The sequence below is a fragment of the Anomaloglossus baeobatrachus genome, chromosome 2 (genome assembly GCF_048569485.1).
Source record: "Anomaloglossus baeobatrachus isolate aAnoBae1 chromosome 2, aAnoBae1.hap1, whole genome shotgun sequence".
In the NCBI taxonomy this organism is placed as follows: Eukaryota; Metazoa; Chordata; class Amphibia; order Anura; family Aromobatidae; genus Anomaloglossus; species Anomaloglossus baeobatrachus.
In genome coordinates, this window is record NC_134354.1 from 202,927,283 (window position 1) to 202,952,948 (window position 25,666).

At 41.3% G+C, this 25,666-nt stretch overlaps 1 protein-coding gene across 2 annotated transcripts in view; it reads right to left on the reverse strand.

Annotated features, from left to right (window-relative positions):
• Positions 1 to 18,137: 18,137 nt before the first annotated feature.
• The window catches only part of PPM1J (protein phosphatase, Mg2+/Mn2+ dependent 1J), an 87,571-nt gene continuing 80,042 nt past the window's right edge, over positions 18,138 to 25,666 (reverse strand). For both annotated transcript variants that reach the window (XM_075335587.1, XM_075335586.1), the window contains exons 9-10: positions 19,158 to 19,309; positions 18,138 to 18,486 (exon numbers count right to left, since the gene is read on the reverse strand). In XM_075335587.1, the coding sequence (XP_075191702.1) occupies positions 18,345 to 18,486; positions 19,158 to 19,309 (294 nt within the window). In that variant the 3' untranslated portion in view covers positions 18,138 to 18,344. The remainder of the gene's footprint in view (positions 18,487 to 19,157; positions 19,310 to 25,666) is intronic.

Sequence of the window (25,666 nt, forward strand, 5' to 3'; positions counted from 1 at the left end):
GATTTCATACCAGACTGAAGAAAAACATGCATATGTGTCTTATTAGATAGTGTATGTAAGGTTCTGGTTTCAAGTGTGTACATGCATACATCCATAACCAGAAGTTTACATACACTATCTAGAAAGACACATATGCATGTTTTCATCACTGTCTGGCATGAAATCAGAATAAACGTTTCCTGTTTTAGGTCAATATTAGAATTAGCAAAATTTTATTATACAGTACAGACCAAAAGTTTGGACACACCTTCTCATTCAAAGAGTTTTCTTTATTTTCATGACTCTAAACACTGTAGATTCACATTGAAGGAATCAAAAATATGAATTAACACATGTGGAATGAAATACTTAACAAAAGTGTGAAACAACTGAAAATATGTCTTATATTCTAGGTTCTTCAAAGTAGCCACCTTTTGCTTTCATTACTGCTTTGCACACTCTTGGCATTCTCTTGATGAGCTTCAAGAGGTAGACACCGGAAATGGTTTTCACTTCACAAAATACTGTATAGCATATAAAACAAATTTAACTGCACGTTAGCTTACAATAGAACTGTTGATGTGCAGGAAATACAGTATAGAGTAAAATACACAAAAAACATAATCAAACTCTATTGTTGCCAAACTAAGGGCAGAACTAAGTCAAATGTGGGGTAGGAATAATACTGCACAAGCAAATTACAGTACAAGCAATGTTTAGCAGAAAGAAAGTAGCATACTGTATCCACATATGCAAATTGATACTTTCTATATAGTATATATTGTACTGTACAATGGTATACTGGATACAGTTACATATGTACAGAAAGCTACCGTCAGAGCGTGGTGAAAGGACGCAACCAGAAGTATGCGCGGTGAGTATTTGCTTCAATTGCAAATCATTGCTCTTAATCCAAGTTACAATTTTTTTTTTTCTTTTCTTAAACCAAGTTACTCTTAATCCAAGGTTTGTGTATGTGTATTATAAAATAATTTTCATTCTGCATTTTAAACCAAATAAAGCTAAAAGAAAGGTTAAGTCCATGCACCCTAATAGTACAATCTCCATATCGCCCTTATCCAAGACTGCGCTCTTCCATCTGCTTATACTGACTCTGTCTAAACGACTAAGTTTGCACGAGTGTATTAAATAAAGTCATATTTTCGTCTATATTGCAATCTGTCTGTTTGTTACGTCCATGATGTATCTGTTTTTATACATCAACTTTTTAAAATGTGCATGGTCAAATTAGTTTCCCGGTTTAATTAAATAAAAAACAAACTCATTTGAACAGCCTAATTGAATTGTGTTGGTCCTAGTGATGTCAAATTTTTCACAGACGGCACATGGACCGAAAATACGCTCATGCGAACTGAGCCGAAAGCGGTTTGTAAGTTTCATTGCATCATAAGGAGCAGCATTTATATGATTTACCAGCCTCTATCCTTCTGTCCTGTACCATCTTCAGGATGATTTTAGGACACATACTACACACTAGCATTTTGTTTCTCACAGTGTTTACCTGTTAGGGTGCCCTCACACGAGCGTATAACTCGCATGAGTATCGGACCGCATCACCCGGCGCGCCTAGCTTCTCTGCTGACAGGAGCGGCTCAGCTGCATGTATTTCTATGCGGCTGACATGCTCCTGTCCGGAGAGTGTGAGGCCGCACCGAGTGATGCGGTCCGATACTCATGCGAGTTATACGCTCGTGTGAGCGTACCCTTAGGCTCATGATCGGAACAGCTTTATATCATTGAAGTACCGCTACATAGGGAGCATTGCCTCAGGAAAAATATCCTTGTGCCCTGTAAGCTTGTTTATAGGAAAAATAAAAATTGAGTCTTTTAGTTGCTGATATTTTTTAATGACTAACTAAAAATATAACAAATGGCAAGTTTTTGCGAATACTTGGGTCTCTTCAACAGGACATTGGAACAATGCATTAAATAAAACAAGTACTGTCAATCTGGTGTAGCAAACGCCCAACTAGGTTCTGTGACTCTCAGATATTGTTAACGCATGTCTGATGAATACATCTCAGTGATCTCGAAAGCATGATGTTTGTCATCATATTTTTATTAGCCACTGACAATACTCAATTTCTCAACTTTTTTTTTTGTTTGTTTCTAGAATACACTTCTGAAAGAAAGCTAAAGCTCATTTATGCCCCTGCATTTGCCACATATTGAAAAAAAATAAGACCAGGTCTCAGTATTTTCTTTTAGTATATTTTGCTCCGAAAGATGGGCTAGGGCTTATTTTCAGAGGATATCTATATTTATTTATTTTTTCCTCGAACAGTAATCCATATTCATTCTTATAACTCTCCAAACCCTGTGTGTATACAGCAAAATCGTATACAGTATGACCGAATTGAGTTAAATTATGCAGAAGCTGAAAAAACCTCAAATTAAAATAATTACTTTTATTGATGTATATTAAAATTGAAATAACACCCAGTGGTTATAAACACACAAGGACACATGAGAGGAGGAGTTAAATATATGGGATCCCTATAGTACCCTATGGGACCTTGCTCCTACCTGCCAACGGAGGGTATGAGGGTATGTGCGCACGTTGCGTACTAGCCCAGCACCGTAAAAGGTGCGCTTCAGAGCGCAGCTGAAAAGCTCCGTTCTGAAGCGCATGGTGCCGGCGAGAACGTGCGCTCTGCCTGCAGCTCCTCCCATAGACAGAGCAGGAGCTGCCGGCAAAGCGCACGGAAGAAGTGACATGTCACTTCTTTTTGCGCAGCGCTTCGGCAGTAGCCGAAGCGCTGCGCTCTAAAACGCCACGTGCACACGGCCCCTGCACAATCTCCATAGACTGTGCAGGGGACGCAGGATGCATGCAGTTACGCTGCGCTACAAAGCGCAGCGTAACTGCATGAATTTACGCAACGTGCGCACATAGCCTTACACTGGAAATGTTTTGGGCGCCCCCGTTCCACGTCAGCTTACCCTCACTGTGCCCTATATAGTTAGTGAATTAAGATAATAATTACACTATAGATAGCCAGGCAGCAATATTGGAATATATAGAGTGTGAATTAGTCAGAATATAAATAAAGAATTGATAGCGTCCAATCAAAAAAGAAACCTATACAGGACAGAAAAATCATGTGAGCCCCAAAGTAGTCGAAAAATTGGAACAAGAAAAATTACATAGCACATGATATACAATCCACATTGATATAATGGAGGATCACATTAATGAAAGAGATTTTTTTTTTTATATTCCATCAGTCAGTTTCTCCTCCCCTGATATGATATGATATGTTATGGCCATCATACATGGACAGACTTCATCACAACAAGAGATTGCCAAAAAAAAAGCACTGCACAGCCTTAATCGGGCAATGTACATACATGCAATGTAGTGCTTGGTAGCAATCATACAAATAGTTTTAGAGCAAAAACAGAATAGGTGGAAGATATAACCATGGAAAAGAATATATATTAATTACTTCCCTTTAGAAGAATGCTGTGCATCGCCTCGACGCGTTTCCCCTTTCCAAGATGTAAGGATCATCAGCAGGCTGGAAGATTGTAAATGGAGGAGTAATCCATGGCTGTGTGCCCAGATCACAGGATGTCTGAGTTTAAAAGCCGGCGCCAATCAAGGTTACATGGAACAAGCAGCCAATCAAAGTCATTGGCTACTCTGTCTCTAAAATTCAACTGCGCATGTCATGTTAATCCTGGACACAAGAGGTCCCAGGATCATGACTGCGCCATGCGTGCACGTGCTTCAGCACAGAGGCTCATCATGTGCTAGACGTATCAGCGTGCACGTCAGGGGGCGGTGACGAGGCATAACGTCAATGCCACCTACACACGCCCCTAACACCATGGAGACGAAGCCCAGCAATATGACATGCGGCGCCGCTCCCGGAAGTGTAACGTCAGTTCTGCACGTGAGGAATTACAGGGGCTAGACCGCACATGCGCGTTTGCACTTAAGCGCACAAACTAATAGTGTGCTAGAGGCGTCAGTGCGAATGTCAGGGGCGCTATCATGGGAGGGTGTGGAAAAGGTGCCTGACAAGTACCGCCTATATAGAACACCCCCATTGTTGTGGGTACGCAGGGACCTGGTCCCTGTGAACCGTGGCTTCATAAATCATGATTTCTGCTTTGCCCTGCTCTGTATAGCGCAAACGATCAGATGATCGCAGCTTCAAGTCCTTTAAGAGTACTAGTGAACACAAGAAATGTTTTTAAAAATATGAAAAAAATAAGTTCAAATCGCCATCTGGGGGGGGTGCTGCATTCTCTGCATGACAAGGTGACATTTTTATTGGTACCGCTTTTCTTTTCCTCTATACACCATTTGATCACTGTTTTTGCACATTTTTCACTCATTTACTATAAGAAATGTGCACTTTTTTCTTTAAATAAAAATTTTGATGGTAACATTTTTTTTCATGCTTTATTTTGATATTTTTTTATTTTTTTATCCCTTTTCTTGTAAGTAATATAATTTTACAATTATCACCATATAGTAATTTTGGCCAACATAATCCTGACACAGCCTCCGGCCACCACAGTCCCTCATCAGCCGCAGGCATCAGACATCGCTCGTCAACCTCCGTTCCGTGTGCGCCGTCGAAATGTTCCCCCAGGCCAAAGCACCTGTACTATTAGTTCCACTCAAGTCCCCATGTCGGAAAAGAGAGAGCGAGATTTCTTTTCCGGTATCTGGACTCAAGCGGTTACTTTGGCTGGGTGAAAAATTTAGACAGTGGATACGGAATGGAAGTTGCCGACTTATGCCAGCTGCATGCGGATGATGGGGACTGTGGTGGCCAGGAAGATGATATGGAGGTTGCCTGGCGATATCTGCTGCCTGTGGATGATTGAGACTATGGTGGCCAGGAGCTGTGTCAGGGCAGTTATCAGAGCGGGTACGCAAGCATTTAACTTGAGCGCCCGCAGTACTTGATTGACCATCGAGCATACTCCAGCACCCTGATGCTCGAATGAGTACCGAGCAGGGCTAAGCATGCTCGCTTATGTAGTCAGAGAAAGGTAGGAAATATTTAAAGGGAACCTGTCAGGTCCCCTAGACACTCAGAACCATGAGCAGTTCTGGGTGCATATCTAGAATACCTAACAGTTCCTGCATACACCTCTCAGCATTCACTAGTCCGACGCCGAGTGTAGGCTCACTATGCATGATTAGAAGTCACCGCACTTCCGGTCATGAGCATTACACCTCTCTGAAGCCAGGACACGTACACCTGGCTTTAAAGTAGTACACATGACCGGAAGTGCAATTCCTTGCTGGTCTAATCCCTCTCATCCCTGATGGCGTGTCTAGAAATTCAAACCCCCCTGCGGCTCCGATATGAGAATTAAGATAGTCTATTAATGTGAATGGACTCAACTCCCCAGCAAAAAGGTCGATGATGTGGAGAGAGGTGAAGGCATCGAACTGTGATATAGCGTGCATTCAGGAAACCCACCTTCTTTCCGCAGATAACAAAACGGCTACTTCATCCAAGGTTTCAACACTCCTTATTTTGCTAATGACTCAAAACAAAGAGGAGGAGTGGCCATTTTAATAAAGAACTCAGTGGCCTTTAAATTGATAAATGTCAGTTATGGAGTGGATGGAAGATATATTATTTTATCTTGTTATATCAACAGCGTCCCTTATACCTTGGCAACTGTCTACTCCCCGAATTCATCACAATTGACCTTTGCTAGGAAATTCTTCCAAGCCTTCAGTGATACTGCCACAGGGGTGGAAATAATCTGTGGAGACTTTAATATACCTGTTATGTGCACCATGGATGGCTCCAACATCAGCATCCCACATGCTAAGGATCTTAAGCATCTCATCGAAGAATTCCATTTTCATGACATCTGGAGATATTTGCACACTTCAGAAAGAGACTATACATTCTACTCTTCCAGGCATTGTTCATACAGTAGAATTGTTTTTTTTTTGGTCGACAGCAAATCTGTAAGAAATTTTTTTGTCGCTGATATTGGCTTAATTACTTGGACAGACCATGCGCCAATCTCTGTCTGTTCAGGGTAGCTTTAATGTTCAAAATTCCCCCAGGTGGAGACTGAATACCAGCTTGCTTGGTAAGCAGAAGGTACATGATGAAGTCAAGTCAGTATTAACAGAATATTTCAAACTTAATAATAATGGGGACATTTCTGATGAGACCCTGTGGGATGCTCATAAAGCCGTAGTTAGAGGGCAGCTCATAAAAATAGCCTCCATCCATAAACGGCAAAAAGACGCAGATATTAAATATATATATTAACCCGTATTCATCACCTTGAATCCCTGAATAAAACTAAAGCAACCCCTAACTTGACTAAAGAAATTGTAACCCATAGATTGCAACTAAGTTCCCTACTCCTGCATGCAAAAATAGGAACATAATTTAAAAAAAAAAATAGATCGACATTTTATGCTATGGGGGATAGAGCGGGGTCCTTATTGGAAAGAAGGATGAAAAAACGTGAGATTCAATCTAAAATACAATTCCTCAGGGACTCAAACGGAATAATTACTAGAGATCCCATAGAAATAGCAGAAGCACTTGCGAAATACTATGAGGCCCTGTATAATCTAAAATATGATTCCAACACATCACAGCCAACTCAATTGGATATACAAGGTTTCCTAGACACCTTGGATCTTCCCCGGGTCTCAGATGAGCAATTTGAGGAACTTAATCTTCCCCTTACTACACATGAAATCATAGGTGCCATCAAGATGACTAAATCTAACTTTGCTCCGGGCCCCGATGAGCTGCCATATGAATATTAGAAACAATTTATATCCAGTCTGTCCCCCTTTATGTTAAAAACCTTAAATTTTTGGCAAAATAAAGGGTCAATTTCCCCAGACAACTTAGAAGCGATTATTACCACGCTACCCAAGGCAGGGAAACCTGCAGACACCCTGGGTAATTTTAGGCCCATTTCACTCCTAAATTGTGATGTTAAAATTTACGCCAAACTAGTGGCAGATAGACTTCATAAAGTGATCCCGGCCTTAGTGGCTCCAGATCAAGTTGGTTTTGTGACAGGCAGGCAATCTAAGGATGGCACCAGACGGATGCTTGACTTGATTGGACTGGTGGAGATATCGGGTGAACCCAGTGCATTCCTGTCTCTTGATGCTGAAAAAGCCTTTGACAGGGTGCACTGGGGATACCTGGAGAGAGTTCTAACAAAATTTGGGTTCTTGGGGAAAATCAAGTTGTCCATTCTAGCTCTCTACTCTCACCCAAATGCGTCAGTGTTGGCATCGGGGTTTCTGTCATCTAAATTTCAAATAAATAATGGCACTCGCCAGGGGAGTCCATTGTCCCCCGCTATGTTTGCTTTAGTTGTAGAACCTCTGGCGGAAGCTATATGAAAAAACATAACCATTTCTGGTATAAAAATTGAGGAATTTGAACATAAACTTGGTTTATACGCAGACAATGTGATAATTTCCTGTTCTTACATTGCAATTTCCATTCCAGCAGTGGTGAACACATTATCGAACTTTTCTAAAGTGTCGTATTATAAGCATAATGCGGCAAAGTGTTTGATATTGCCGTTTAATGTACCGGTGGAGGCCAGGAGTGCGCCTTTCAATTTAAATGGTGCGACAGGGGGATACCTTATGTGGGTATTAAGCTGACACCATCGCAGATGTTAATTAAAGAAAATCTGCAACCGTTGATCCAAAATTTAGAAAAGGAACTGGGAAGGTATGAAAAAATATCGTTGTCTTGGATGGCCAGGATACAGTCCTTGTAAAATGGTTTTCTTACCCAAAATATTGTATGTGCTCAGATACCTACCCATCAAAATTTCTCACAAAACCCTGATGAAACTTCAATCGTTGACTAACAAATTTGTATGGGGTAATAAAAAGGCTAGGGTCGCAGGTAAAGTGTTATATCCCCCATATGATTAGGGGGGATTGAGCACCCCAAACATAACGGCATATTATAAAGCCTTACTAATGGAATCACTAAAGAAATGGTGGCGTCCAGGTAATTCACATAGATGGGCACAGATTGAAAATTTCCTGTCTCGCCAGGGCTCGGTGAGAAGAATGATGGAAGCAGAATATTTGAGCCGCTCACGGTTCTCCCCATGTATTCCCACCATATCAGCCTCCTTGGAGGTTTGGCGAAACGACTTGATTCAGAGATTTCCCTCAAGTCGTTGGAATCTCAAATCCCCTTTTTGAATCTGGCCAGGTGGGAGGGATCGGACATTACAGTGCTGGCGGATCTATACTCTGATTTGGGTGTTATCCCCTTTAATGAAATAGTTCAGGAACACCCCTCTTTAACCCCTTCACGACCTTGGACGGATCTATCCGTCAAGGATCGTGTCCCGTTAAGCCCCGCCCCCTGCCGCGGGCAGGCGGCGGCGGTCGGCCCACATATCAGCTGTTTTCAACAGCTGACATGTGTGCCTGCTAGCTGCGGGTGGAATCGCTTCCACCCGCGGCCATTAACCCCTTAAATCTTGCTGCCAAAGTCTGGCAGCAAGATCTAAATGCGCGTGGCCATGTTTTTTACTTACCGCCGCCCCCACCGGAAGTCACGTGCGTTATCACGTGACTATCGGTGGTTGCCATCGTAGCACAGGGTCATGTGATGACGCCTGCAGCTATGATGTTTCACTTTCGTTTTCCCTCGGCCGAGAGCAGAGGGAAAAACAAAGTGACTGTATCTGCTGTTTACAGCTGTATAGCTGTGATCAGCAGATAGATAATAGCGATCGGATTGCTGATCGCTATAGCCCCCTAGGGGGACTAGTAAAATAAAAAAAAAAGTAAAAAAAAAAGTTTTAAAAAAAAAACCAAACCTAAAAGTTCAATTCCCCCCATCGAAAATTAAAGGGTTAAAAAATAAATAAATATACACATATTTGGCATTGCCGCGTTCAGAAATGCCCGATCTATCAAAATATAAAATCAATTAATCTGATTGGTAAACGGCGTAGTGGCAAAAAAATTCCAAACGCCAAAATTACGTTTTTTGGTCACCGCAAGTTTTACGCAAAATGCAATAACAGGCACTCAAAACGTAGCATCTGCGCGAAAATGGTACCATTATAAACGTCAGCTCGAGACACAAAAAATAAGCCGTCACTGAGCCATAGATCCCAAAAAATAAGAACGCTACGTGTTTTGGAAAATGGCGCAAAACGTGCGCCACTTTTATTGGACAAAATTGTGATTTTTTTTAACCCCTTCGATACAAGTAAACCTATAAATGTTTGGTGTCTACAAACTCGCACCGACCTGAGACATCACATAGATACATCAGTTTTACCATATAGTGAACACGGTGAATAAAACATCCCAAAAACTATTGTGCGATCACACTTTTTTTGCAGTTTTTCCACACTTGGATTTTTTTTGCTGTTTTCCAGTACAATATATGGTAAAACCTATGGTTTCATTTAAAAGTACAACTCATCCCGCAAAAAACAAGCCCTCATATGGCAAGATTGACGGAATAATAAAAAAGTTACGGCTCTCGGAAGAAAAGGAGCAAAAAACAAAAACGCAAAAACGGAAAGTGCCCGGGGGCTGAAGGGGTTAAAGGGTTGTTTCAACACATCCAAATTAGTCATTTTTTGGTCTCTAAATTTCCTTCAAAGTCGAATCCTCAGTTACCTACCACGAAGGCTTTGGTATTTAAAAAGATAATTAAATCCAAAGGTATTTCCTCGACATGTAAATGGATCAATAACCCCCCCGAAGAGCAAAAGTTTCCTTATATGAATAAATGGGATGTGGAGCTGAATGTCTCTACCTCTCCTTCAAACTGGCACTCAGCATCAGCAAACATCCAAAAATACTCCAAGTGTATAAATCATCTGGAGCAACTGAAAAGAGTACACCTGCAATGGTATCGGTCCCCAGCCAACCTAGCACAGTTCCTCCCAAATTATTCACAGCATTGCTGGAAGGGCTACCTCCAAAGGGGTACTCTTTGTCACTGCTGGTGGGCTTGTCCCAAAGTTTTCTCGGTCTGGTTGGAGGTGTTTGGCCTGATGGGTGAACTGACAGGCAATTCTATTAATCCGAACACGAGTCTGGCAATGCTAACGTGGGTATAGATGAGTTCCCTTGGGAATCCAGGGGTTTATTAGTTCACATTCTAATTGCTGCCAGATATTGCATAAAGAAAAAACAAAAAGCCAGCACTAAATGTGCACTTCAGCACTAAAAATTCCAAACTGTACTTATTATAAAAATTTTGAGATTTTTGGCAAACAAATTGCAATTTCTTGAGCTACCTCGCCACGTCACGGCAAATCTCATTTGAGGCAGTCCTACACTAAAATATTTTTATAAAATGTGCCATACGGCCTCACATATGAATAGTAGAACTGCTCTTAGCAGCACTCACCTGGTCTATTTCAATCCCGTACCCCCATGACTGAGTCATGGCTGTGGGCGGGACAGGTCCGAGCAAACGCTGCATGAAGTAAATAGCCTGTGGACAAGGCCTGATGACTGAATGTGAACAGTCACCAACCGCCAAAATCTAGACAGGTGGAATACATCCCAAATTGGGGTGCATAGCAGGGTGGGGGTCAGCCACCGACCAATTCAATGAAGAAAAAACAAAAAGCCAGCACTAAATGTGCACTTCAGCACTAAAAATTCCAAACTGTACTTATTATAAATATTTTGAGATTTTTGGCAAAAAAATGCAATTTCTTGAGCTACCTCGCCACGTCACGGAAAATCTCATTTGAGGCAGTCCTACACTAAAATATTTTTATAAAATGTGCCATACGGCCTCACATATGAATAGTAGAACTGCTCTTAGCAGCACTCACCTGGTCTATTTCAATCCCGTACCCATGACTGAGTCATGGCTGTGGGCGGGACAGGTCCGAGCAAACGCTGCATGAAGTAAATAGCCTGTGGACAAGGCCTGATGACTGAATGTGAACAGTCACCAACCGCCAAAATCTAGACAGGTGGAATACATCCCAAATTGGGGTGCATAGCAGGGTGGGGGTCAGCCACCGACCAATTCAATGAAGAAAAAACAAAAAGCCAGCACTAAATGTGCACTTCAGCACTAAAAATTCCAAACTGTACTTATTATAAAAATTTTGAGATTTTTGGCAAAAAAATGCAATTTCTTGAGCTACCTCGCCACGTCACGGAAAATCTCATTTGAGGCAGTCCTACACTAAAATATTTTTATAAAATGTGCCATACGGCCTCACATATGAATAGTAGAACTGCTCTTAGCAGCACTCACCTGGTCTATTTCAATTCCGTACCCATGACTGAGTCATGGCTGTGGGCGGGACAGGTCCGAGCAAACGCTGCATGAAGTAAATAGCCTGTGGACAAGGCCTGATGACTGAATGTGAACTGTCACCAACCGCCAAAATCTAGACAGGTGGAATACATCCCAAATTGGGGTGCATAGCAGGGTGGGGTTCAGCCACCAACCAATTCAATGAAGAAAAAACAAAAAGCCAGCACTAAATGTGCACTTCAGCACTAAAAATTCCAAACTGTACTTATAAAAATTTTGAGATTTTTGGCAAAAAATTGCAATTTCTTGAGCACATTTTATAAAAATATTTTAGTGTAGGACTGCCTCAAATGAGATTTGCTGTGATGTGGCGAGGTAGCTCAAGAAATTGCAATTTTTTGCCAAAAATCTCAAAATTTTTATAATAAGTACAGTTTGGAATTTTTAGTGCTGAAGTGCACATTTAGTGCTGACTTTTTGTTTTTTCTTCACAGATATTGCATAAGTAGCTATTGGAAATCCCCAAAGACACCTACATTAGTTGAACTATATAAGCAAATTAATCTACAATGCCAATACGAGTTCTGTCTGGCTCACTCCATCCGCGCCAAAAACAAAATACTTCAGATTTGGGTCACGTGGCTAAACTCTGTATATGCTTCCCCTGTCAGGCATCTGTTTCCAGGGCAAACTGTCTGATAGGAAAAAGTGAGTCAAATAGGGTCAAAGAGAGTGTTACACAGGGAGTTCACCCGTAGCACATGTCAATATTCAAGGTGTGTATATCTCTGGTGTTTTTACTGCTCGGGATACCCTGGAACGCCATCTAATTCCCTCAGCCTCCCTCCCTAGCTGCCTCCTTGCAACCCTCCATGGTTCTCCCTCCGCCAACTCTCTCCCTCCCCCACTTTCTTCTCTTCCTTTCTTATTTTCTGGTTCTGGTTGTTTGGAGCCCTCGCTTTGAGGATTAAAGAGTAATTTGGGAGGTTGACTCTATGCGTATTGGGTATTGATTAACCTAAAAAAAAGTCGCAACATGGATCAGACATGATTGTTGGTGGTCTGATAGGAGATATGAATTGTAATCACAAGTTATATTACCACTTGTTATAGCGTTATTCTCTTTATGTATTGTTGCCAATGATACCTGAATTTCTTCTTTTTTGTACTGTAACTTTCTACAATAAAAATTGATTGGATAAAAAAATAAAAAAGGCAACACATGCGAAAAGAAACTGCAGTGTCTTTTAGCTTCTAGCTCAAAGGGAAAACGGCTTTTGACCATTGTGAGTGGTCTACACCAGACCTTTCTTTTACTGTTATCCAAGAACCAGACCAATGAGGCTATAGTGAGATTTACCAGTATTGGACAGTTACAAAAGAATTATGCCTGGTCTGACATTTCAGTACCTGTTGCACCAAGCGGGTCAGCATTTTACATAAACCCCATATTGCACGTAGTTCTCCACAGTCCAGGCCAATGTTAGTATTTGCAATCACGTCACTTTGAGTTTATTTACATTCATTGCATCTCAACAGAAACCTATTTGGACTAGGAGGAAGTATCTGTTAAAAAAAAAAAAAAAAAGTAATGCTCGACTCCTCAAGAACAGAGTGGTCATTGAAACCGGGATTTCTTTAGCAGTCTTAACTAATAAAGGTATTTTGTTTTTTTGATTTTGCTTTACAAGTACAATAAAAGAGGTTTTCCTCTTTGGTTACAAAGAGCAACTTTTTCTTAAAACAAGTCCATTCTCTAAGAGAAGAATAATTTGTTTTTCTAAACTTTAAGACCCCTTCTGCCTCTTAGTTTATCATTTTTACTGTTGTTTGTAGCTATTCTTCTGCAACTATGTTATGATGCGCTTAAAGGGAACCAATGATCAGGATTTTCGTGTATAAGCTGCAGCCAGTGCAGTACTGGCACTATCATGCACAGTGTGTACATACCATCAGGGGGCAGCTCGGGTGTTTAGGCAGTGAAATTCATCTTTATAAAGTTTGAAATTTCGTGCACTTTTTGATTGACGTGTGCACCTCTGCAGATAATGTCCGGGCGGGTTATGCAGGAGTTCCCCGCCCCCCCCCCCACCAGCCTGTTCCTCCCTCTCTCCTGATGTCCGGGCGGGTTATGCACGTGTTCCCCGCCCCCCCGCGCCGCCTGTTCCTCCCTCCCTCCCTCTGGCTGTATGTAAATATCTAATCTTCAGAAACATGGCGCCGGAGTGGGCCTCTGCGCATAGCGCTTATCTCCGGCGCCATGTTTCTGAAGCCCCCGCATTACACAACTTGGTGTCTGAGAGGGCGGCGCCACAGCGATGTCCCACCGGCTGGTGTGTTGGCCCGGTGTCCTGGGGCGGCACGATACAGGAGCAGCAGGTAATCGCGTCCTCCGATCACCTGTTCTGCAGTCCTGTTGTGATCGCGCTCGCTCCTGCGGTCACAACAGGATCTGAAGGAGCGAGGGCGCATGCGCCGCCCTCTAACACCAAGCTGTGTGATAGGGGTTCAGAAACATGGCGCCGGAGATAAGCGCTATGCGCAGAGGCCCACTCCGGCGCCATGTTTCTGAAGATTAGATATTTACATACAGCCAGAGGGAGGGAGGGAGGAACAGGCGGCGCGGGGGGGCGGGGAACACGTGCATAACCCGCCCGGACATCAGGAGAGAGGGAGGAACAGGCTGGTGGGGGGGCGGGGAACTCCTGCATAACCCGCCCGGACATTATCTGCAGAGGTGCACACGTCAATCAAAAAGTGCACGAAATTTCAAACTTTATAAAGATGAATTTCACTGCCTAAACACCCGAGCTGCCCCCTGATGGTATGTACACACTGTGCATGATAGTGCCAGTACTGCACTGGCTGCAGCTTATACACGAAAATCCTGATGATTGGTTCCCTTTAACAATCTCTGGGGATCCAGACATCGAACGTTGACAATATTCATTGAATACTTTTCACTACTTCCACTGCACAGACCCTCACTCCTGTCACTTGCATTTTTGCTCCTAGGCTGTCAGATTTCAAGTCTAATAGATTGTGTCCTATTGTTGATGGATGTATTGCTAGTGGATTTCTGAACACAAGTGACCATATGCATTCTTCTATATATTGATGTGTGGACAGGAACGTCATTTTCATTTATAGATTCTATACATGATTCACCCGGGATTTCCTATGCAGTTTAAAATTGGGCTAATCATTTATTATCATCAATAATTCATAGAACATATGTGTTCAAAACAATTCTTACATGTTGAAAAATGCCCTAGTCAAATACAGTTTCTAAATAACCATAATACTATGAGATCCAAGAGAGAAAATCATTTATATAAGGGTTCACTCACATCTGCATATGAAATATGGTTCCATTGTTTCTTATGAATGGTCTTTGAGTGAAATATGAGTAACATGCGAGTGTCATTCCGTATGTCATGTGAGTCCTGTCAGAGTTTGTTTTTACCCCTTGCCTAGCCATGTCGTCCGTTTTTAACATAGTCTTTTACATTAGACAATACTCTATGTACTTTTTAGATTTAGCACCAATAACAAAGCAAGCATATAAAGTTCTGGATAGATGCTAGATAGATAGCTTGTACAGCTATTTAGCACAATTAATAAATATTTAAAGGAAAAATTGACATGGGGTCCTCCCTAATTTTGATAACTAACACATGTAAAGTAGCAGCTGCAGGTTGCAACCCTCAACTGTCAGGTATGGGTGGTTATCAAAAATAGAGGGGTTCCCATTGGTTTTTTTAATGATTTAAATAATTTTTTTAAAAAAAGGCTTGTGGCCCCCCATTTTCATAACCAGCCAAGGTACAGCAGACAGCTGGGGGCTGGTATTATTAGTGTGGGAAGGCCCACAGTTATTTGGCCATTCTCAGCCTAAAAATAGCAGCCCCCAGCTAACCCAGAAGTGATGCATCCATTAGTTGTGCCAATTCTAGTGCTGTACCCGGCTCTTCCCAATTGCCCTGGTGCAGTGGCAATCAGGGTAATGGTTCATGGGGTTGATGCCAGCTATGAATTGACCGCTGACATCTAGCCCTGGTGTTAGCATTGTGTGGGCATCTATTAGACAGCCCCATTACTAACCCAAAAGATGCTAATAGAAAACAAAAAAACACACAAAAATCCTTTATTAAAAAAAACCCCTCAACACCAACCCTCATTCATCAATAAAAAGCCTTGACATTCCGACATAATCTACCGAATGCGACGTAGTTCACAAAAAGGAAACCTGAATGTCATAAAAAGAGATAAATAGGAAATAAAAACAAAAGACATCTTCATTCACCAATTTATTCCCCATCAAAATCCAAATCAGGTCCACCGTAATCCAGATGGAGGTCTCACGACGATCCCCAGCATATAAATAACGTTCAGAGCACATACCAATACTGTGGAACAGCAGCCACTGCCTGCTTTGACACTGTGGTTTGTGAGAACCACCGCTGTCAGTGAACTGCAGTGACCTCATGAGGTCATCCTCACATGCTGCATTTTGCCCTGCACACCAAATTTTGCACAGGAGAAACTCGCAGATATGATTTGCCCTATTGTTTAAACACATGATGCGAGTGCAATGCAATGTTATATGCAGATGTGAGTGATCCCAACGTGGGAGGCATGTGGAGGTACAGTAGAGGGTTTATGTGCCACCATGGGAGTCCTACTAGGGATCTATATAAAACAGCTGTAATTTTGTTCTGTCAATGAGCACTAGAAGGCTGCTTTTTTTTCTAGCATCAAACGAAAAACTTCTCAATGAATTAGCTATATTTGAGCTTTGATAATAACTGTGAATAATCATTTTAGGATATTAAAGCTCCAGTGTCCATAAATAAGGAAGCAAGGAGAAATAATTACGTTTCATTTAAGACTTAACACAGTATTGCTGCATGTGTGTCGTGTGTTCAATCGAACATTTATTTGTTCAAATATTTATTATTTTGTGAGAAACTGATACTATCAAACTAATTTACATGTAAATGTACCCATATGTTATGCTACTGAGGTAAATTAATTGTAATGGTATATTAACTTGGCTCTAAGGGGTACTTTACACGCTGCGACATCGCTAGCGATTGCTAGCGATGTCGAGCGCGATAGCTCCCACCCCCGTCACTCGTGCGACATGTGGTGATCGCTGCCGTAGCGAACATTATCGCTATGGCAGCGCCACACGCACATACCTGGTCTGCGACATCGCTGTGACCGCCGAACAATCCCTCCCTCAAGGGGGATGTGCGTTCGGCGTCACAGCGACGTCACTGAGGCGTCACTAAGCGGCCGGCCAGTAGAATGTAACATCCCGCCCACCTCCTTCCTTCCGCATTGCCGGTGGACGCAGGTAAGGAGATGTTTGTCTCTCCCGCGGTGTCACACATAGCGATGTGTGATGCCGCAGGAACGACGAACAACATCGTATCGGTGGCAGCAGCGATATTAAGGAAATGAACGACGTGTCAACGATCACCGTTTTGGAACGATTTTGCGATAGTTGATCGTCGCTCATTAGTGTTACACGCTGCGATGTCGCTACCAGCGCCGGATGTGCGTCACTAACGACATGACCCCGACGATATATCGGTAGTGATGTCGCAGCGTGTAAAGTACCCCCAAGGTTTGGTGGGTATTGTGTCCCTGTCCCTAGGTGGGCAGAGATAGGATGTAACTTGGGACTTTTTTTTCCTTACTAATCTAATATATGCCTATCAGAGTATAGTATATGACCTAAGGAAGAAAGCAATTCATTTTTCAAAACTCATTGCCAACTATGAATTAAGTGTATCTAAAACAGATCGAGGTCTAACACTTGATTCTTTCTGGCAGACAATCTCCAGCTCTCGTCGCTCATAGTCCAGGCTGTGTTTTTCCACTCTCCCATGTACTGATACTTCTGATGAAATCAAACTGGACCTTAGAGTACAGTGAGGAGGTACAACTTTGAGCTACTCTATACTATATGTAATGATTACAGTTGTGCTTAAAAATAGCACAACCTCCACAAATAAGCCCCTAATAGTATAACTAGAATACAACTTTACCTGTGACATATCACTTTGGAGGAGTGCCGCTGTGTAATTCCTTTTTTTCTATAGCAGTCTTATAAATATATGGGTTTTACAAAGGGCGTTACTATTATAGGGGTTGCAATTGCACCTATGCCCTGGAACCTACAGGTTAAGAAAAGGCCCTATGGGAAATAGAAGAAAAATAAAGCTAATAAACACCCTAGATAGTAGGGGGCCATGTCGAAGATATTGCATTGCTAGCTACAGATACTGAAAACCTGATTTCCCAATCAGGTAGCGTGTTCATCAGGCCTTGTTGCCAAAAACTAAGCTCCAATGTGGAGGGTATTGATTGATCGAACAAGATGTTTTCAGCTGGTTTAGGATTTTGAGATAGGAAGGTGGATTGAGCAAAAAAAACCAAAATAAACTGGTGTATTATTAAAGAAGTGTCCACTCTGGGGAGTACTAGGTGGTTCTTTCATCTTACAATCTATTCAACTGGACTAAATAAGATGATGTCACTAAGTACTTGGCTAGGACTAGTTCAACCTGTCTCTGAATACCAGTATGTGTGTAACCATCATTGACATTTTGCAACCTATCCAGACCGATCACCACTCAGGTATATGGTAATTTCCAAGGCACAATACAAACTGTCCAGCACTTGGTCCTTGGGAACCTTTGGTAAAGTGGTTGTGACACCAGAGGTTGTATTCGAAAGTGTCCCTTATAGGCATTCTGCTAGTGACATGCTAGAAGCTGCGTATGTGACGACGTGACACATGGGACCCTGAGAGGCATTGCTAAGTCACTGTTGCTTATTTCAATCTGGAATCATTACAAAAGCTTCTCATTTATGATCTAATCTATATACTTTATTTAAAGATTGCCTTTAAGCTTGTTCATACCTGGAACATAAAATTTAAATAAAAAATATACTTCAACACAATTTTTGAGGAACATGTTTCAAGATAAAGTGCGTAGCGCTTGCTGTGCCTCCTTTTGTTGAGGTATTATATCAAGTTTGTGCTCTTAAACATTAGCCACTATTTCTTCTTCTTCACCTGTCATGTCCAGACAGTGGGATGACAAACACAGAGATATCATCTAGAGAGGCAAGCTTTCCACTTGGGAGCCTCCAGCTATTTTCCTTCCGAACCCCTCTTGTACGAAGAACAAGCTCTTGAGCCGCAAGATTATATCTGAAAAAAAGAAAAAAATACTGATGTTATAATGGCCTTTTTTTTTTTTCAATTTATTAGCATCTGAACAAAAGTAACAATATAGACACATTAGGACACCAGCCACTAGGTGGCAGTGTGCTACATGTTTAATAGGAAGGCTGTATAAGAAGGTCTGATATATTTCAGGATTTCTCATTTATGTACACATCTACATGTATGCATGTATGCATGAATGAGCGGACACAATCTTAAATGACAAATAAGTTAGGATAGGATAACTATGGACAAGGCGTAAGTACCTACCTGTCCCTGTCCTAACTATTATGGGTGTGTTATTTCTGTGAGGTTGCTCAGCCCCCATTAAATTTTGTACATGGTTAATTTGCAATACAAGAACATGCCAAAGTTATTGATATCATTGTAGGAGGAATAAAATAGAAACAGCCCAACAATGAGCTATCTGTGCTCCAAAACTGTCCCCTCCTCCATGACTATAAGCCATTAACAAGCAGGACCTCTTGCTCTAGTGGACTTGGATCACCATACTGTAATATTGATGACCCTTCAGCTGACTGCCAGGACATTATTCATATTGGGAGGGAGGTGGCTTTCTGATGAGACAATCCATGTTAAATATCCAGCCTTTTTATAATTGAGTACATGAATACAATAACGGCGTCTATACCTACCTATTTGGTTGGTCGGTGCCATGAGAAGCAAAGACTCTTTGAACAGTATCTGCTACTTCTCTGTCAGTAATGACATCCCACAGTCCATCAGTGCCCATTACCATGACATCATCAGCATTATGGTCACATCCGGCCAAGTCATAAACCTTCACCTGCAGAAATGACATGAAGGTATGCCATATTATGTTTTATTTATATGTTAGATGATGGAAGAAATGAAAGTCAGCCAAAAAAAAAAAAAGAATACGTCTAAATTTTGTTTTGCTATTACAATGTATACACATAATCAGGAGTATACAGTGTGTCCACCCATATCCTGTCCACCGTCATTAACTTGAGAACGGCGGCAGCTATAGGAATAGAAGTGGTGTCTAGGTATAGTAAAGTAGCCGTGCGCTACACAATGAAACCACCTATAGCGCCACCTGGTGGAAAACAACGGAGTTAGTATTTTTATCTCGAAAACGGAACGAGATAGAGAAAGTGAATTAAAAAATTGTAGGGCATCATCAATTCAATATGAATCGACACCTTGAATACAGAAATGCTATGATAAGAACGTGTAAAACTCACAAGCCTGCGGACGTGAAGCGATACCTCATGGAGACCCTCCTACAAGTCATTGGGTATGGTGGCTGCGTGGAGTGGCCTCCACGCTCACCTGACCTGACCCCATTGGACTTCTTTCTGTGAGGTCACATCAAACAGCAGGTGTATGCGACCCCTCCACCAACATTGCAGGATCTACGACGACGTATTACAGATGATTGTGCAAACGTGTAACCTACCATATTGCACAACGTGCAACAAGATACAGTATGCTGTCCAGAGTCTAGATGTGAATTGCAGCAGAGGGTGGCCACTTTGAGCATCAAAGTTAAATGAGCGCCATATGCGTGACCAGCATTCAATGTTTTGGGGGGGGTCATGGGTTTCATATCATAGCATTTCTGTATGCAAAGTGTCGATTTGTATTGAATTGATGATGAATTTTTTAATTCACTTTTTTTCTCTATCTCTTTCCATTTTCGAGATGAAAATGCTAACTTCGTTGTTTTCCACCAGGTGGCGCTATAGTTAGTTTCATTGCATAGTGGCTACTTTATTATACCTAGACACCACTTCTAGTCCTATAGCTGCCGCCGTTCTCAAGTTAATGGCGGTCGACAAGATATGGGTGGACACACGATAGGATGTACAGCGGTAACCGTCATGCCTGATGAGCCAAAAGGGCCCTCTGTCAGATAAGAAACTACTAGTATTATAAATGGTGGAAGTGCAAGTCTAGATTACATTGGTTGAGGGGTTTCAAGTTACACCTCAGAATATCTTGCATCTGCATGGAAATACTTAATATGTAATATCACACTGTGATTACTCAGTGTTGATAATTGCCTAATGGTCATGGCTTTGATACCCCTGACAAACATCCGTATGTATATGTATATCCGTATGTATATATAAATATATATATATATATCTATATATATATATATATATATATATATATATATATATATATATATATATATGTATTTATTTTTTTTTTTTTTCAAATGTAGTGGAAATTTACTGTAGGAAGTGGTTATCATCAGTAACAAGCATTCAATTGCTATAAATTATATATAGTGCAGGTTCACAGTATTAGTGTAAAAGACCAGAGAGGGAAAGGAAAATTCTACATTCTTTATTTTTTCTCTTCCATTGAGAATAAACGACTACAAAGGTGCCTGACGCCTGCAGCTAAAGTAACTCTCAAAATAAGTTGTCACATGTGTTCTTCCACACCTTCTGAAAATTATGAGCCTCAGATTCCTGATTTTATGAGTGTCTCAGGAATCCACCATGAAACTCTGCTCCTCATAGAAATTTACTGTTTTAAGGTCTTTTTGTCCCCACCGATTAAGAGAAAACATATTTGAAGAGCCTAGAGACCATAGGCAGAGAGGACACTAGTCCTGTGATGCCACCGGCTGGCTTCTCACCGCTCTTCTCCAATTTATTGAAAGGTCTTTCCTACATGTGTACAGATCGAGAATACTGTCAATCCTCTCGGTCGAATGTCTCAGAATAAAGTATACCTGGCTGAAATCATGTAGTCATGCACTGACATCCTGCTCATGGTTTGGGCTACAGGAATCAAATGACAGACTCCCGTTAATGGCTGTCCTCATGAATATATGTGACCATACAATTATTACCCAAAACTAGATTTGGTGCAAATCAATTCGCTGGAGCGGTACAGTGCCCAATTCCGGAAATTGTGGCTGTCTGACGTGAGCCCTCAGAACCTGCTCTTACCTTCCGGCATTAGCGGCTCTTATTTTCATTTGCCAGCCTGACTCGATGAAATGTGTGTCATGCTGCAACAATGGGTGATGTACCAGGTCAGCTAATCAAAAGAAGTGTGGCAGATGCCCAGGAGGTAACAGGTGGTCCTCAGAGTTCATGTACACCAGCCACAGATGATTGAACTTGCTACTAAACTGGGTCTTGCAAATTGATTTGTACCAACTCTACCCAAAATCCCATGTTGACATATGCTAAATGCACTTCCGCAGATGTGGGGCTTTATGCTTCATATTGTGATAGTAAAGAACCCAGTAGAGGTAATAATAGAGTATAGGTATTCTACATACAGCCCATAACTATGAACTATACACTGGTTAAAACAATATTACAGTTTTTTAGCATTATGTTGTTGCTGATTATGATGTTCACCTTGTGGTGAACTCCAACTTGACCGTCTATTTAAAATTAGGCTGGTCATTGATCACTTTAGCACCAAGTTTGCTTTGACCAGGAATAAAAAGAAACCACTATAGATAAATAAGACAGTACAAAGTATAATAAAACAAAAACAATCTTTAAGGCTGAGAATACAGAAATATCATTTCAGGAGTATAAAGATATCAATAGGAAATTTAAAAAAAAATAAAATAAAGAAAGCAAAATTAGCTACTGAAACAAAAATACCAAGGACATTAAAATAAATCCCAATTTTTTTTATAAATACATTAATGTCAAAAGGAAAACAAAGGATAGTATTAGCCTCTTAAAATATAATAACAAGTTAATTATAGAGGACAAAAGAAAGACTGAGATATTAAACAGGCACTTCATCAGTATTCACCAACTGAATTTCCAGGGATCATTCAACAAGTCAAAAATCAAAGTTCACTACCTGATTTAATTAATTTAGCACAAAAAGAAGTACGTCTGCGTCTGAGTAAATTAAACATTGACAAATCCACCGGGCTGTATGGCATTCGTCCACAAATATTGAGGGAATTGAGCTCAGTAATTGACAGACTGCTATATCTCATCTTTTTAGACTTGCTTGTAACAGGGCTGGTGCCTCAGGATTGGAGGATTGCTGATGTGGTACCGATATTTAAGAAAGGTAAGAGGGTGGATCCAGGCAACTACCGTCCAGTAAGTCTGACATCAGTATTGTGGAAAGACTTTGAGGGGATTTTAAGGGATGAAATGCAAATATATATTGCAGAAAATAATATAATAACTGACAGACAGACTGGATTCATGATTAAGTCGTGTCTAACCAACATGTTGGGGTTCTATGAGGAGGTAAGTGCAAATCTGGATATTGGTAATGCAGCTGATGTGATTTATTTGAAGTTTGCAAAAGCATTTGATACAGTACCACATAATAGCCTTATACTGAAGCCCCAGAAGCAGGGACTAGGGGAAACTATAGGCAACTGGGTAAGGAATTGGCTAAAAGATAGGAAACAAAGAGCAGTCATAAATGGAACATTCTCTAAATGGGCTATTAGTCAGCAGTGGGGTGCCGCAGAGATATGTTCTAGGACCAATTCTTTTTAATCTCTTTATTAATGACCTTGTGGATGGGATTGATAGTAAAGTGTCAGTCTTTGATGATGACACCAAACTATGTAGGATATTAAAAACTGACCTTGATAGTATAATATTACAAAAAGATCTGGAAAAGATGTCAGAATGGGCAGATACTTTGCAAATGAGATTTAATGTTGATAAATGTAAAGTAATGCACCTAGGACGGAGTAATCCTATAGCTGCATATACATTAAATGGAAGTAAACTCGGGACTACAGAACAGGAAAAGGACTTGGGTATTCTCATTACAAACAAGCTGAGCAGCAGCACTCAATGTCAAGCAGCAGCTGCTAAAGCAAACAAGATTTTAGGGTGTATAAAAAGAGAAAGTAGATCCAGTGATCCCAACGTATTATTATCCCTCTAGAAAATCACTTGTAAGGCCACATCTGGAATATGGGATCCAGTTTTGGGCTCCACATTTTAAAAAGGACATTCAGAAGTTAGAGTCAATTCAAAGGCGGGCAACTAGATTATCACAAGGAATGGATGAAAGGTTGAAAAAGTTAGATTTGTTTAACTTAGAAAAAAGACGTCTCAGAGGAGATCTCATTTATCTGTATAAATACATGTGTGGTCAATATAAAGGACTGGCACATGACTTATTCCTTTCAAAGACAATACTAAGGACAGGGAGCATTCCTTGCAAGTGCAAGAAAAGAGATTCCGGCAGCTAAATAGGAAAGGGTTCTTTACAGTTAGAGCAGCCAGACTGTGGAGTGCCCTACCACAAGAGGTAGTAATGGCAGATACTATAACAGCTTTTTAAAAAAGGGCTGGATGATTTTCTCAGTACACACAACAATGTTGGTTCTAAATGATTTAGTGACAAAATATATAATTTGTGGAGGAAGGGTGATGGACCTAGGTCTTTTTTCAACCTATGTAACTATGACATTCATCCCAAAAAGTAATTTCCACAGATAAGTTCCTAATCCATCTAATAGAGGAAGGGGGAGATACATTTTGACAGAACATGCTCAGTTAGGCCTCATTTAGTCATCCATGAGTTACATATTCTGTATTTTTCTTGGAAAGAGCATCTACCCATTATAGTCTATGTGGTGGTTCACATGTCTGTGGGGTGTTTTTTTTTGCACACCATGTGTCTGTCAAAACTCAGAGACATGTCCATTTTTAATCAATGTCGGATGAAATTTACCTAAACAAGTCTATGGGTCCACGTAAATCACAGACCGCAGATTCCATCTGTGTGCTGTTCATGATAAAAAATGGAATGTATAAGAGAAGCTTTGTCATTTATTTATTTGTCCATATATGAAATTGACTGAATCACTGATGAAACACCAATGGTAAAAACTGACACACGGACCAAGCACTAATGAAACTCAGATCCAAAACACTGTTGAACAACGGTCCGTATTTTTCATAAGTGAAAATTATGTCTCAATGAAGTGTAATAGCGCATGTCTAAAAAAAATATAAGATGTGAAAGAGGATTTAATTCTAGAAAATATGCAAATGCAACATGGCACTCGCAGTCTATTCAAGCCTTTCTTAGTTTCTGAAGCCTTATGGATCGCTATCACAAGCAGTAGAATTTGCAACAAATAGTGGGGGCTTTTCATCCTATTACTCCTAAGTGAAAAATAAAATTTTGGAAAATCCCAATTTTTTGTTAATTCCTGTGAATTGCAAAGACCTGCAAATCCAAGGCAGCCAGCGGATGTGGAAAAGTCGCCAGGGTCCCGCCTGTCCGACTAGTCCCTGGCCAACTAATAAGGTATGGGATAATACAGGCAGTGGCTAATATATTCTGCCCACAGATAGGACATCGTGTATCAGCTGTCAGGTTCCCTTTAGCCAATATTGCTGAATGGGAATTTGAACACTTTGAAGGATCCAGTTCTTAAACATTGGATTTTCTAATGTATACCCCCCTTCAAAACCACTCCTAAAATAAATTGTTCCCTTAAAAAAAAAAATTGGTTTTGCAAAATTCCTTGAACACATGAATTGTTGCTAAAGTACTAAAGGGTGCTTTACACGCCGCGACATCGCTAACGATATATCGTCGGGGTCACGTCGTTAGTTACGCACATCCGGCGCCGTTAGCGACATCGCAGCATGTGACACCAATGAGCGACGATCAACGAGCGCAAAAACGTGAAAAACCTTTGCTCGTTGACACGTTGTTCATTTCCTTAATATCGTTGCTGCTGCAGGTACGGTGTTGTTCGTCGTTCCTGCGGCAGCACACATCGCTATGTGTGACACCGCAGGAACGACGAACATCTCCTTACCTGCGTGCCTGCAATGAGGAAGGAAGAGGTGGGCGGCATGTTCTGGCCGCTCATCTCCGCCCCTCCTCTGCTATTGGACTGCTGCCGTGTGACGTCGCTGTGACACCGCACGGACCGCCCCCTTAGAAAGGAGGCGGATCGCCAGTCAGAGCGACGTCGCAGGGAAGGTAAGTCCGTGTGATGGGTGTTAGCGTTGTTGTGCGCTACGGGCAGCGATTTGCCCGTGATGCACAACCGACGGGGGCGGGTACGCTCGCTAGCGATATCGGTACCGATATCGCAGCATGTAAAGTACCCTTAAGAATTCTAAAACCTAAATAAAAAGCTATTTCTTAACTATTTTTGTGTGGTATGACCGTCTGAAGA